The 14,342-nt window shown below is 43.8% G+C and overlaps 1 protein-coding gene across 1 annotated transcript; it reads left to right on the forward strand.

The window, feature by feature from the left end:
• Positions 1-601: 601 nt before the first annotated feature.
• Positions 602-12,961, forward strand: RPL14 (ribosomal protein L14). Its single transcript, XM_073599067.1, has 6 exons — positions 602-658; positions 4,720-4,821; positions 6,549-6,643; positions 11,515-11,614; positions 12,458-12,511; positions 12,858-12,961. Exons 1-6 carry the CDS (start codon positions 656-658, stop codon positions 12,921-12,923), a joined length of 420 nt encoding a protein of 139 aa, XP_073455168.1. The 5' UTR covers positions 602-655; the 3' UTR covers positions 12,924-12,961.
• Positions 12,962-14,342: the final 1,381 nt, after the last annotated feature.

The raw sequence follows: 14,342 nt of genomic DNA on the forward strand, positions 1-14,342 counted from the left end.
AAATTATTTTTTTATATATTTTGGGGGGGATATTTATTATAGCAAAAAAGTTAAAAAAATAGTGTTTTTTCAAAATTGTCGCTCTTTTTTTGTTTATAGCGCAAAAAATAAAAACCGCAGAGGTGATCAAATACCACCAAAAGAAAGCTCTATTTGTGGGAAAAAAAGGACGTCAATTTTGTTTGGGTACAATGTCGTACGACCGTGCAATTGTTTGTTAAAGCGAAGCAGTGCCGAATCGCAAAAAGTGCTCTGGTCAAAAGGGGGTAAAATCCTCCGGGGCTGAAGCGGTTAAAGAGATTGATTGGAAAATAAATTGATAATTTTCGGCTCCGCCCATTTACCAATTCAAAGCCAATAGAAGCTGTAAATCATGTGGACCAATGGTAATGCGCCTCAGGATTGTGAGCAGGACTGGTCAGACTGGGACTATTGGCAGAATGAGTAGTGAGTGGGGAATGTGTATTGGTGGGAGGATGTTATTCGTCAACCAATCGCTTAACACGTTTTTCTCTGCTATCACGTTACCTTATTCTGCCTTTCTGTTACTAAGAACCTTGACGAAGCCTTTGCCCTTTTTTTTCATTGGTCAAAGACCAAGGGATATCCGGAAAGCGCTCCCGCTGCTCCCTCCTTTCTGCTATCCGCCGCCATCATGGTAAGTAGTCTGTGCTTGTGCTCTGAGAGGCCGAGACCGCCGTGTGCTCCCTGGGGGGCAGGGAAGATGGGTGAACGAGCCCCGGAGAGCGGGCAGGGCCCGGGCTGTGTTGGAAGGCTCTAGGTTTGTATAGAAGGGTGTAGTGAGGGGATGTCGGGGCGGCATGGAGAGCGGAGCTCCGGCCTGGGGAAGCCCGGCGTGTGTGTTCATGTGCTGGCAGTGTGCGGCGCCTCCTGTGTGAGGGAGGCCCGGGATCCACATGGGAGCTGTGTGTGTGTGTCACATGGCGGGGCCTACTACTCCTCTACACTGGCCGATCCTTCCCCACACTTGCCGATCCTTCCCCACACTGGCCGATCCACACACCGATCATTGCTCCATGGCACCATTATATGCACCTATGCGTTCTGGGTTTTACCTCCCATTCATTTTAATGTGCAATTAGTGCAGGTACTCTTCCAGATCGTATGGTATGTGGTTTGATGGATGTGTTTGGGGTGCTATTAGCGATTGGCCCCCGTGTGCCCCTCACCAGGGCGATATGTTTACATGGAGTGCAGGAAATGCGTTGTTCCCACACTGCATTCAGGTGTGATCAGGCCGTTAGTCCTATGGGGGTGATGTGACACCCTATGGTGGTTTACTGCTTTGCCAGAGACAAGAGAACTAAGTCACCCCTCCATTCTTTGTATGACATGGACCCTTCTCAGCCTGGACCAATGAGATGGATCCCTCTGATCATTTGCTGATACATATTCTGAAACGTTCAGGGGCCAGGAGGGGAGCGAGCCGGGGAAGCTGACAATCACTACTACATAGCAACATGTTACACTTGTATTTGGGGTGAAACGTGTTGCTAAAACTAACCAACAGGGGCCTCACTACTGGGGTATATTTTTGGTACATGGCTGGAGTGGGGCTTTACTTGGATGCTCTGCGAGCAGAATAAGGTAGGTACATCCACCACTTACCCTAATGATTGGTGTAAGTGGTGGATGTTCCTAACTTATTCTGCTCGCAGATTGCAGAACATCCATGTAAAGCCCCACTCCAGGCACATACCAAAAATATACCACAGTAGTGAGGCCCCTGTTGGTTCGTTTTAGCAACACGTTTCACCCCAAATACAAGTGTAACATGTTGCTATGTAGTAGTGATTGTCAGCTTCCCCAGCAGTCCCTCAGGTATGTATACTAACATTGGGATAATCTGGACCAAGGTAACTGCAATAAAGAATCATGCCTGGAGTTCAGCTTTAAAGTGGTTGTAAAGTCAGAAGGTTTTTTCTTCTTGATGCATAAAGAGAAAAAAAAACCTATGTGCAGCAGCTCCCCCTCTGTCCATCGATGTCCATGCAACCCTCGGCTGTCCATGACTTTCCCTCCTGATTGGCTGGGACACTGCAGCGGAAGCATTGGCTCCCACGGCTGTCAGTCAGTTAGCCAATCAGGGCAGAGGGGCAGGGCTGACTGGCAGCTCCTTGTCTGAATGGACACAGAAAGCTGCAGCTCGGCTCAGGTGCCCCAATAGCTTGCTGTGGGGGAACTTGTAAGGAGGGAGGGACCAGGAGCAGTGAAGAGACTTTACAATCACTTTAATGCACTAAGATAAAAAGCCTTCAGTGTGCAGCAGCCCCTCTAATACCTGAGGCCATCTTGATCCAGCGATGTTGCACACAGGTCTCTCCCTTCTCATTGGCTGAGATAGCGAAGTGCCATTGGCTCATGCTGCTGTCAGTCGCAGCCAATGAGGGGAGGGTGGGGCCAGGCAGCAGCTCCGTGTTTGAATGGACGCACAGAGCAGTGGCTCGGGTGCCCCCATAGCAAGCTGCTTGCTGTGGGGGTATTTAACAGGAAGGGGGGCCAAGAGTGCTGAAGAGGGACTCAAAACCACTGAACAAAGCGGGTAAGTATAACATGTTTGTTATGTTAACCACTTCCAGACCGCCCGCCACTGTTTTACGTCGCTACTTTGAAGAGGAATACCGTTGTTATGGTAGCAGCTGGCTGTCATAACCCCGGTATCCTTCAAGAGCGGGTGGTCCGCTTCAAGATAAAAGTGGTCCCTGCGGCAAATTCAACGCAAGATCACTTATATCGGTGATCACTCTCCGGTGCCCCCTGCCGCTTACGCGAGCCGTTGGTAGCGGTGGAGGCAATCGGATCCTCTCCCTAGCCTGACATGGAGACGAGTGAGGGGAACATTCATTTTTTTTATTTTTATTGTATTTTAGTGTAAATATGAGCTCTGACGTCTTTTTGACCCCAGATTTCATATTTAAGAGGTCCTGTCATGCTTTTTTTCGATTACAAGGGATGTTTACATTCCTTGTAATAGGAATAAAAGTGACTCTTTTTTATTTTTAGTAAAAAAAAAAAAAAAATAAATAAGAACTTTTTTTTTTTTTTTATTTAAACGCGTCCCGCTGAGCTCGCGTGCAGCGAACGAAGCATACGTGAGTAGCGCCTGCATCTGAAAACTGTGTTCAAACAACACATGTGAGGTATCGCCCCAATCGTTAGAGCAAGAGCAATAATTCTAGCCCTAGATCTCTGTAACTCAAAACATGCAACCTGTAGAATTTTTTAAATGTCGCCTATGGAGATATTTAAGGGTAAAAGTATGTCGCCATTCCACAAGTGGGCGCAACTTTGAAGCGTGACGTGTTTGGTATCAAATTACTCGGCGTAACATTATCTTTCACAATGTAAAAAAAAAAATGTATATATGTTTGGGGGTTCTAAGTAATTTTCTAGCAAAAAAACTTTAACTTGTAAACACCAAATCTCAAGAGGCTCGGTCCTAAGTGGTTAAAAAGACTTTATCACTAGATAACAAACATTTAACCCATGCAGAGAGGGCCTCTGCAAGGGTGGTGGTTATTTTTAATTCCTAGAGATCAGCTTTAGGCCCCATGTACACTGCTGCTGCTAAACGGGCGTTCAGAGGCAGTTGGACACTTTTTTTTTTTTCAACTGCCCCTGAACTCATTCAATGTTATCTTATGTGTACATGTACACAGGTTTGTTTACTGTCGTTTTTAGGCCTTTTTTTTGAAGCGCGTTAACCCGCGTTTAGCCGTGCTTCGTTTATAGGCGTTTTTCACTATTTAAAAAAAAAATTTTTTTTTACTCTTCTAAACGCGGCATGTAAATGCTGCAAAAAGGATGTTTTAAACGCGGGTTACTGTCTGTCAAGTTAAATAGTTCAGGAGAGGTTGTAAAAACGTCCCTTGTACATGAAGCCTTACAGCAGATCTGTCTTCACTTCCTAGTGGAGACATGGCAGTAAAAATATGAAGGATTACCTAGGTCTTCTTATGACAATATGATTATTGAAGATTTTTTTTCCCTTCACTTCCTGTCCTGTTTGTGAGGATTGGAAGTAAGAATAAATGTCCCCAACAGGGACACACCAGGAAAAACCTAATTCTTGTTCGCATTATCAAAAACTAAAATCGTGTTTTTAGATCCAGTATATGGCTGCGTAGATCTGGTGTATTGTGATTTGCAGCAATTTTGCAGTACTTGAAGTAATACTTAAGTCTCCTTTTTAATTTTTTGTTAAAAAAACAAACGTTATACTTACCACCTCTGTGCAGTGGATTTGCACGGAGCAGCCTAGATCCTCCTCTTCTCAGGTCCCTCTTTGGAGCTCTTAGACCCTCCCTCCTGTTGAGTGCCCCCACAGCAAGCAGCCATTCAGACAGAGCCATGGCCCGGCCCAGCCCCCTCTCTCTCCCTCATTGGCTCGCTGAGTTTGATAGCAGCAGAAGCCAGAGGTGCATTGCTGCTGTCTCAACCAATGAGGGAGAGTTCTGGACATCCGGGTCTTTTGTGCAACATCGCTGGATAAAGATGGGGCTCGGATAAGTATTAGGGGGGCTGCTGCATGCTGAAGGCTTTTAATTTTCACGCATAGAATGCATTAAGATAACAAAAAACTGCCTTTACAACCCCTTTTAAATTCTGCAATGTTTTAAAGTTTAAAAATAAAACACTTTTTTGTCTAGCAAGTTAGTCTGACTTTTTTTTTTTCCTCCTTTTTTTTTTATCTTGCAGGTGTTCAAACGCTATGTGCAGATAGGCCGTGTTGCCTATGTCTCTTTTGGTCCCCATGCTGGTAAACTTGTGGCAATTGTTGATATCATTGACCAAAATAGAGTAAGTATTAGAATTACTTAGAACATAGTTTGTTGCTGAGATTTTTGCTATAAGTGTATGAAAGCAGTATTTATCCCAAAACAAAACATGTTTTGTAATGTAGTTTACCAATTCATGTGGTTGCTTTGTTAGTTTTCTTTTTTAGCACCCCCCCCCCCTCTGTTTTAACCTGGTGATTTGGCCAATAATACACCTAGTATTGGTGCCTCCACTCTGGAAGAATGAGCACAGGGGGTGGATTTGGACTGTAGCATTGTGAGTCTGGGGGCTGGGGGGAGTGTTTAAATGTACTAGCAGATTTAAATATACAAACAAATTGAAGCCAACTCCAGCTAAGGCAGTTCCTTTTTAGGGTTTTACAAAATAAATGAAAGCTGATCATTTTAAGCACCTCTGCCAGTGTTAAATTGTTTGTTTCATCCCTGTAAACTGCAAGAAAGCTTGTTCTTTGGAAAAACAGACTTGCTGGCCAGATTAGCAGATAAAAATAAAGCAAGGAGAGCCTAAAGAAAATTAATGCAGCCATCGCAAGAATTGGTAAGCTGCAATATCATTTTTGTTTTGGATTTAATGCCACTTTAATGTGACTGTTAGGTTAAGACAGTGTAAATAAACCCAAACTATCTAGTGGGGCCCTGAAAGACACTGTGTACTGCCTCCTCTGGTGGTGGCCTTATCTGCCCATCTTTTTCCTCTGTTCAGAGCAGCTTTTCTCCATGTCTTCAGCATCTTACACTTCCACAGGTGTTGGAAGCCTGATTCCCCGTTGCACATTAAAAGTGGAACTTCCACTTAATTGCTTCCCTCACCCCCACTCTGGTGTTAAATTTGGCACCTTTCGGGGGGGTGGGTTGACAGGCTCCCTCGAAGTTTGCCCTCCGCTGCGCTAATCAGAACGCAAAGCACGCTTTGTACATTCGCAGTAGGGAACCGTCTGTTAAGACCAAAGGCTTCACTGCCAGGTTCCCTTACCTGGAATTGCAGCGACTGCACCTGACTGTCGATCCGAAGATCGGCTGGGGTGCTAACATCGCCGGGCCCCTGGATAGGTAAGTGTCCATATAGTAAGTCAGCAACTACAGTATTTGTAGCTGCTGACTTTTTTTTTTTTTTTCCCCCCAAGTGGACCTCCGCTTTAAGCTTCATCCTCTAATCCCCTACATATCTTCTAATCCCCTACATATCTTAGCATTTTCAGTGGTGTGTTAAACAGTTCATTTTTCATTAATGTAAAAAATGCAAAACTATTGCTGCTTTGAGGCTTTTTTTTTCTGCCCCCTCCTCAAGCTGCAAAGGCAACCAGATAGGTGTACACATGCTGTGGCTGCAATGCTTTTCTTCACAGCTGTGCTAAAAATTATTATACACCTTGTCTGGCTCAACAGGTGGTACCACCACTAAACTTGACCCATTCAAATGACATGGGCTGCAACAAAAGTGCATGTAATGCACGATGATGCAGCATTTTCAGGGTAGAAACTTGGCCTTTATGTATCTGAGTAATTTTGTGTTGACTGTACATATTTAAGCAGCCACTGTCAATACTTTGCAGAAGAAACGGATGCACTGATGTCTGTCAGACGGTGTGCCAATATTCAAAATCAGGATTTTACCTTCTTCAATATGCTTGATTAAATCCATTTTCAATGTCAGAGCAATAATGTCACAAGAGCATTGCTGTATATAGCTTGCTTGTTTTAATTGTCTTCTTCTTTATCTTTCTACAGGCGCTTATCGATGGTCCCTGCAGTGGTGTGAGAAGGCAAGCCATGCCATTCAAGTGCATGCAGCTTACTGACTTTGTTCTGAAGTTCCCCCACAGGTAATTGCATGTTAAATACTAATTAAACTAAAACCACCCTTTTAAAAAAGATGCTTGCCTTTCTAGTAGGCAGTGTCCTAAAACTTTACTGTAGTTCAGATCTTCAGCTGCTGTTGGTATCTGACACTTTGAGGCTGGGTTCACACTGGTACGACACGACAGCCGTCGTACTTTGGATCCGACTTTGCCCTGCGATTTGAAGCTGACATACGTCCGACTTTCAATGAATAGGGATCCGACTTGGATCCCTGCCAATACCAGGCACTGTGTTTGGTATGAATCTTGAGGGGGAACTCAACGCCAAATTTTAAATAAAAAACCGGCATGGGTTCCCCCTCTTAAGAGCATACCAGGCCCTTCAGTTTGGTATGGATTTTAAGGGGAACCCCCATGCCGAAAAAACAGCAAGGGCCCCCCAAAAGTCCATACCAGACCCTTATCCGAAAAGGGGCTGGGGATGAGCGAGCGAGCCCCCCCCTTCCTGAACTGTACCAGGCCGCATGCCATCAACATGAGGGGGGGGCCCCCTACACTGCGCCCCCCACTCCAAAGTACCCTCTCCCCACGTTGATGACAAGGGCCTCTTCCCGACAACCCTGGCCGTTGGTTGTCGGGGGGAGGGGGGGGCTTATCGGAATCCGGGAGCACCCTTTAATAAGGGGGAGGGCCCCCACCTTATGTGAATGAGTATGGGGTACATCGTACCCCTACCCATTCACCTGGGGGTAAAAAAGTGTCAATAAAAAAACAGGTTTTTAAAGTAATTTATTAGGCAGCTCTGGGGGGGGGTCTCCTGCTCTTCGGTATCTTCTGCCGGGCTCTTCCGCTGTCTTTTGCCCGCTCTGTTGCTAGCGGTGGCTCGGTCTTCTCCGTCGTCTTCTTCCTTCTCTTCTGATGTTGACACGACGCTCTCTCCCGCTGTAATGCCGTGTGCGCAACGACGTGTATAGGCATGGGGCTTGGTCACGGGTTGTGTCACCGCCCCATCATGCCCCTGGCAGTGACGTCATAAGGGGTGGGGTCACTGGGTGACATCACCCGGCGACCACGCCCCATGCCTATATAAGTCATTGCGCACACCGCATTACAGCGGAAGAGAACGTCGTGTTAACCCACCCCCTTTCCTGACCAGCCAGGCTGCGTGCGCGGATAGGGGTCTGGTACGGATTTTGGGGGGACCCCTACGCCGTTTTTCTGCGTAGGGGGTTCCCCTTAAAATCCATACCAGACCCAAGAGCCTGGTATGCTCTTGGAGGGGAAACCCATGCCGGTTTTTCATTAAAAATTTTGTGTGGAATTCCCCCTCAAGATCATCAGAGCACAAGTCGCATGCCAAAGTCTGATCAGGCAAGATGGCGTTTCGACTTCAATGATATTCAATGGGCTGAAGCAGGATCAAAGTCGGACCAAAGTAGTGTTGGACCAGTTAAGACGGCTCCCATAGGGAAACATTGATTTTTCACACGTCATGTGACATGAGCTCCCAATGTCGGAGGATTTGTCGCACCAGTTTAAACTCGGCCTCAATGTGTTAAATGCCTGGTCCCCTGCTGCATGCTGTGGTTCCCATCATTTGTGCCTATGCAACTATATTAAGCAGTAATTTCAACAGGGAAGGGAATTGGATGGGCTTGCCCATCCTGTTATAGAAGGTTAAAATGGTTGTAAAGGCAGGTTTGTTTGTTTAAACCCCAACAAAATATAAAAAACAAGTCCAGAAAATAAAAGTCCAAATTTCCAAAGTAGTAAGTGTTCAGTATAAGTGTGGATGCTGTTCCAAAATGAGCTATGATTGCTCTTACCAGAAATCCAAAGATATAAGCAGATGGCAAAAAACCCTTGCCAGGGCCTCTGAGGTATTGGACCAATCAGCACCGTCCGTGGTCAGATCAAAATCCCCTCAATAAATGCAGGAGAAAAACAAACACAAGAAAAAACTGGCCATAGTGTAGTATGTTAAATGTTAAACATGGACAAACGAACATACCAATCACCCTGGTGTGCACATAAAAACAACCAAAAGAAAGGGGGGGGAGGGAAGTGAAAAAAACCCCACCACCGTGGCTGTAGATTGTGCTTACCAGATCACGATGATAAACAGATTCTTAGTGGGTTAGGAGCTGACATAAAGCACCTTGATACGTCCTCATTAACCCGAAGTTCACATCGTCAGTAAACCACCCAGAATATAAAAGGTAAACTCTCCATGGTGAAGTACGTTTAAAAACGAATTTAATAAATTAAATATTGCACTCACAGAATAAAAGCACTTATATCACATAAGTATATGTCGCCGGCCGGCATACAGGCATGGAAGCGAAGCTCGTCCTACTTCCTGGTCTCGTAGCGACGCTACCACGAGACCAGGAAGTAGGACGAGCTTCGCTTCCATGCCTGTATGCCGGCCGGCGACATATACTTATGTGATATAAGTGCTTTTATTCTGTGAGTGCAATATTTAATTTATTAAATTCGTTTTTAAACGTACTTCACCATGGAGAGTTTACCTTTTATATTCTGGGTGGTTTACTGACGATGTGAACTTCGGGTTAATGAGGACGTATCAAGGTGCTTTATGTCAGCTCCTAACCCACTAAGAATCTGTTTATCATCGTGATCTGGTAAGCACAATCTACAGCCACGGTGGTGGGGTTTTTTTCACTTCCCTCCCCCCCCTTTCTTTTGGTTGTTTTTATGTGCACACCAGGGTGATTGGTATGTTCGTTTGTCCATGTTTAACATTTAACATACTACACTATGGCCAGTTTTTTCTTGTGTTTGTTTTTCTCCTGCATTTATTGAGGGGATTTTGATCTGACCACGGACGGTGCTGATTGGTCCAATACCTCAGAGGCCCTGGCAAGGGTTTTTTGCCATCTGCTTATATCTTTGGATTTCTGGTAAGAGCAATCATAGCTCATTTTGGAACAGCATCCACACTTATACTGAACACTTACTACTTTGGAAATTTGGACTTTTATTTTCTGGACTTGTTTTTTATATTTTGTTGGGGTTTGGTCACACTATTAACTCACCCAACACATATAATTTTTGTTTTAGCGCAGTTTATTTATTTTTATTTGTTGGGTTGGTGTTGTCGCACTGTTTACTGCTGCTTATTCTTTTGTATTTCTAGCGCGGAATTTTTTCTGTTTTAGGTTTGTTTGTTTGTTTTTTTTTTTTTTTTTTTTTGTTTTTTCTTGCATTCTATGCATTAAAATAAGCCTTCTGTATACAGCAGCCCCCCTAAGACTTACCTAAGCTCCATCTCGATTCAGTGGTTTTGCACGAGTGTCTTGGCTGACCGGGACCCCCCTTGGCTGGGACAGCAGTGCAGCACCCTTGGCTCCTGCTGCTGTCAGTCCACCAATGAGGGAAAGGGGCCGGGCCATGGCTCTGTCTGGACACAGGGAGCTGTGGCTCGGCTCAGGTGCCCCATAGCAAGCTGCTTGCTGCGGGGCACTTAACAGGAGGGAGGGGCCAGGAGTGCCTGTGAAGGACCCGAGAAGAGGAGGCTCTGGACTGCTCTGCAAAACCACTACACAGGGCAGGTAAGTATATCATGTTTGTTATTTAAAAAAAAAAAAAAAAAAACTTTATCACTTTAGGCAGCAATGACCAACCCCCTTGAATTCCCTCTCCTATGTACAGCCATTACTGTGATAACGGCACTTATGTCTGCTGTAGATAAAAGCTGGTGGTTGGCCAGAGCTTGCTCCTTTGGAAAGAAATTTGCAATGGCACTTTCTATCCTGATGTGTCTGAGAAACATCCAGTTCAGTAAGCATTTGAAAAGGTTTAACAGTTGTCAAGCGGCTTTCTTGAGGCCCTTAAATCACTCTTCAGCCCAGTCTTGGAGTGATGAACGTAGAGAAGGAAATAAAGGGTTTTTCTGATAACCTTGTTCTGAGAATACTAGGTGTCTGGACTCCTTGCCTTGTATGTCAATGATCTGCAACAAACGTGTAGTATGTTTTGTATAGTGCCGACAGTTTACGCAGCGCTTTACAACTTGAGGGTAGACAGTACAACAACACACTTTAATACACGAGGAATAAGAGGGCCCTGCTCGTTAGAGCTTGCATTTGAAAGCGTATTGGAGCTCCTGATTTTAATGTTAATGGTCAGTGGGCTCAACATTGACAGCTTACATATTTTCTCTGTAAAGCTATCCCCAAATGGGAGTGAGAAATGTAGTTTTAACAAAGCTTCATTGCTGCTGCTAAAAAAACTTTGTATAAAATTACAGCAAGTATTCAGTAAGGAACTTGGCATTATTGAAATAAGGGAGCTGTCATTGCAGATATGGTGCAGGCTCTGTAGAAGTAATCGTTTTATAATACTCTGGGGTCATCCTTTTTATTATGCTCTGGTTCATTTTAAAGTGTAATTAATGTGTTTTTTTGCATTTGAGATAGATTGGTAAAGTAAGAAACCTTGTCTGTGTTTGGTGTGGGTTTTTTTTTTTTTTTTTTTTTTTTTTTTTTCTGTCCCCACTTGGAAGGTTCAGTCTCTTGTTCTGGTGACCATTGTCATTAAGAAAAAATAATAGGAAATGCAAACATTTTACAGTTAACAAATGAGGAAGTCAGGTGCAATCGTCCAATGACACTGTTTTGGGACCACTTTCTGGTGAGGAACTCCCTCACTATGGGGGGAGATCTACTCTTATTTCTGTTATGTTGACAGGACAGGCAGATCTTCCCCCCCCAATCATAAAATTGATATGTTTTGTGGACCTGAATAATAGCAAGCTGAGTTGTAACTTTAGATTTTCCTCTTTAAATAGCGGTGTATCCTGCATAGTCTAAAATTGTATTCTGGCATGCAGTATAAAGTTTACTATATTTTTTTTATTCCTTTATTTTTAGTGCTCGTCAGAAATATGTCCGTAAAGCCTGGGAGAAGGAGAAGATCGATGAGAAATGGACTGCTACTAACTGGGCAAAGAGAATTGATGCTAGAGAGAGGGTAACTCATGTTTTTAGAATTCACATTGGAAGGATGGATGATTATCATTCCAGAGGTCTTGTGGAACAGTGTTCTGAGGGGCTAGTTCACAAAATGAATCGCACAAAACATGTAATGTGTTCTGTGCACTTAAAATGCAATTCTGGTGCAGTGCAACTTTAGCCTATTCTTTTGAATTGGCAGAAATTGTGCTGGACCGCATCAAAAGTAGTGCATGCATTACTTTACAAAATGAACAACTGGATCGCATAGTACTACCGTATAATGCAATCTGGTGCGGGTAAATGCTCTGTTTGGGGTGCCCTTAAGGGAACATTGACACCCTCTGCAGATTGCAAGTTCAAAGCTTTTTAATGCAGTGCGGGAAACGTGCACGGTTTCCCACGCAGTGTTAAAGTATGTATGTAGTACCCCCTCTGAACAGCCTCAGAAGATACACAGAAATTAAGCTAATCTCCTGACATAAGGTTTACATGTATATCTGCTGTCTTCAGCTTTCTATAATTTTTAGAAAGTGCACATTGTGTTAGAAATTTTGTTTGTTGCAGCAGTGGGAGGGAAGTCTGGGCTTACTGTATGTGACAGCTGATTGGAGGGATGCATGAGTACTGTAGCTTCAGGTGGGTGGACCTATAACATGCAATAAGAGGATATGAGCAAGTGTGCAACAGAGTTGCTTTAGCTTGTTCAAAGTTGTGCTGACGGACAGATGTGAGGGCTGCCAGGTCATGCCTGTATGTCTACTGGATGTACCTGTTCACTCTGTCTGGGATTAAATGTCATACTTGGTGTGGGTGTGTAGTTTGATTCTGTATGATTAATTCCATTTTTGTTGTGTTTCAGAAAGCAAAGATGACAGATTTTGACCGTTACAAAGTCATGAAAGCAAAGAAAATGGTAAGCTTAGCCTGCATATCCATAACAAAACGTGTTTTAATGCTGATAACAGATGCAGAATGCATACGCTAGTTTCAATTGAATATCAAAGGCTGGGCAAAATAATCAGTTCAGTTCATAATTGAACATTGGAATAAACCTTAGAATGCTGGCGAAACAAGGGTTTTGTTTGTAAGACAAAGATCTTGTCTTCAATGTGTGTTGCTTTCCACTTGTTTCAAGCATCCAGTGCACCATTAAATTAATAATTTTATTTATTTTTTAATTTTTTTTTGGTGGGGGGGGGGGGTGGAGTGGATTTTGTGCATCCTGGATGTAATACTAATGGTTTACTTGTTTTTTTCAGAGGAACAAGATAATCCGACATGAAATGAAGAAACTCCAGAAAGAGGCTACCAAGCCAGCAGCATAAATTTCTCTTGAAAGAAATTAAATCCTGGTTTATACTTTCTTGTGTCTACTTGAATTTTTTTTTTTTTTTTAAATGTAAATGCAGCAATGCTGTATTTCATGTAACCATAGTCTCTATTCCTCTGTATTTCAAAACTGGACTCAGTTCAATGTTTTCTGCGCACTAAAATAACATGATTATTGTTCTGTGGACTTCTGTCAAATGGCAGCAATAAAAAAAAAATGCTTTCCACCATAAGGGCCCATTCGCACTAGAATGCAGTGCGGAAAAGCCACTTTCCCATGATGCAGGTGCGATCTGCTGCGGGGGTCAGTTCAAGTTAACACCACCCCAAAACTTAAAGATTTACATTATATAGATACAATGTATGGTTATTGGGCTAGATGTGTTTTTGGACTCCTACAATATTTAATATTCATTACTTCCCAACTATATTTATTTAGCTGGATAAGGATATTGGCTATGTCATTGAAACTGATTTATGAAGAGGGGCCAGAGTAAGCTGATCATGGAGAAGGTTGTTATTAGAAGTGGAGCTGCTCATACATGATTTACTAAGGGGAAAGTGGCAGCATGTTGGCTGGACTATGGAAGAGAATGAAAACGGGTTGTGGACTGGAGTTATTAGGGGACAGTGAAAGTTGACCATGGTAGGGAAAAAATAATTATAACCACAAGCCAACAAATGCTGATGCCTAAATATATATGGCTGCCAAACTGACTATGAGATTGTATTAGAGTAGTGGTTTTCCACAGTTAAACATGGGGGTAAATTGCACTATGGCTAATCATAATCTAGAAAAAATAGATGACTTCGCAACTAAGGAGTCTGAATCACTTCAGGAGTTCCAGGATGTTGATGGAAAGATGTGCTTCCTCTAATGACCATGTCCCCTGCACCAAAAAGGGTCTCTAGGACTCCGGCCAAGCCCAAAAAGCTGGCATCAGTCATGAGAATTTTCCACATTTTTGGGGAAAAGGGTTTTGCTGGCTCTGGGCTGGAAATCCACCATGCCAGAGAGAGACTGGTCTTGCATGTCAGAAGCATGGGCCTATACAAGGATTGAGTCTGTCCCATGCTTCCAGAATGCTGAGTTGTAACGGTCCTAGGTGAAACTGGGCATATGGCACCATCCCGAAGGAGGCTTTAATCGCTAAAGACCTGGGCCAAATGCAGGTATGAACCAAGATCCACCCTGAAACTGAAGGCATGTGAGTAGCTGGACAGAAGGGTCAGTGGAGTGCCAAGAGGAAGGTAGGAAATCACACTGTGAGCAACTACCTTAACAAGGGATACTAAGGCCCTATGACGTGCCATACATTTCAGCCCAGGTTGGTGTCCAAAGATCATTGTGCTGTACAGTGAGGAGCCAGGAGTTGCTGGCGCCGACCAGAGAATTGCTCGTGAAGGAAAATAAT

The sequence above is a fragment of the Aquarana catesbeiana genome, linkage group LG09 (genome assembly GCF_042186555.1).
Source record: "Aquarana catesbeiana isolate 2022-GZ linkage group LG09, ASM4218655v1, whole genome shotgun sequence".
Classification (NCBI taxonomy): domain Eukaryota; kingdom Metazoa; phylum Chordata; class Amphibia; order Anura; family Ranidae; genus Aquarana; species Aquarana catesbeiana.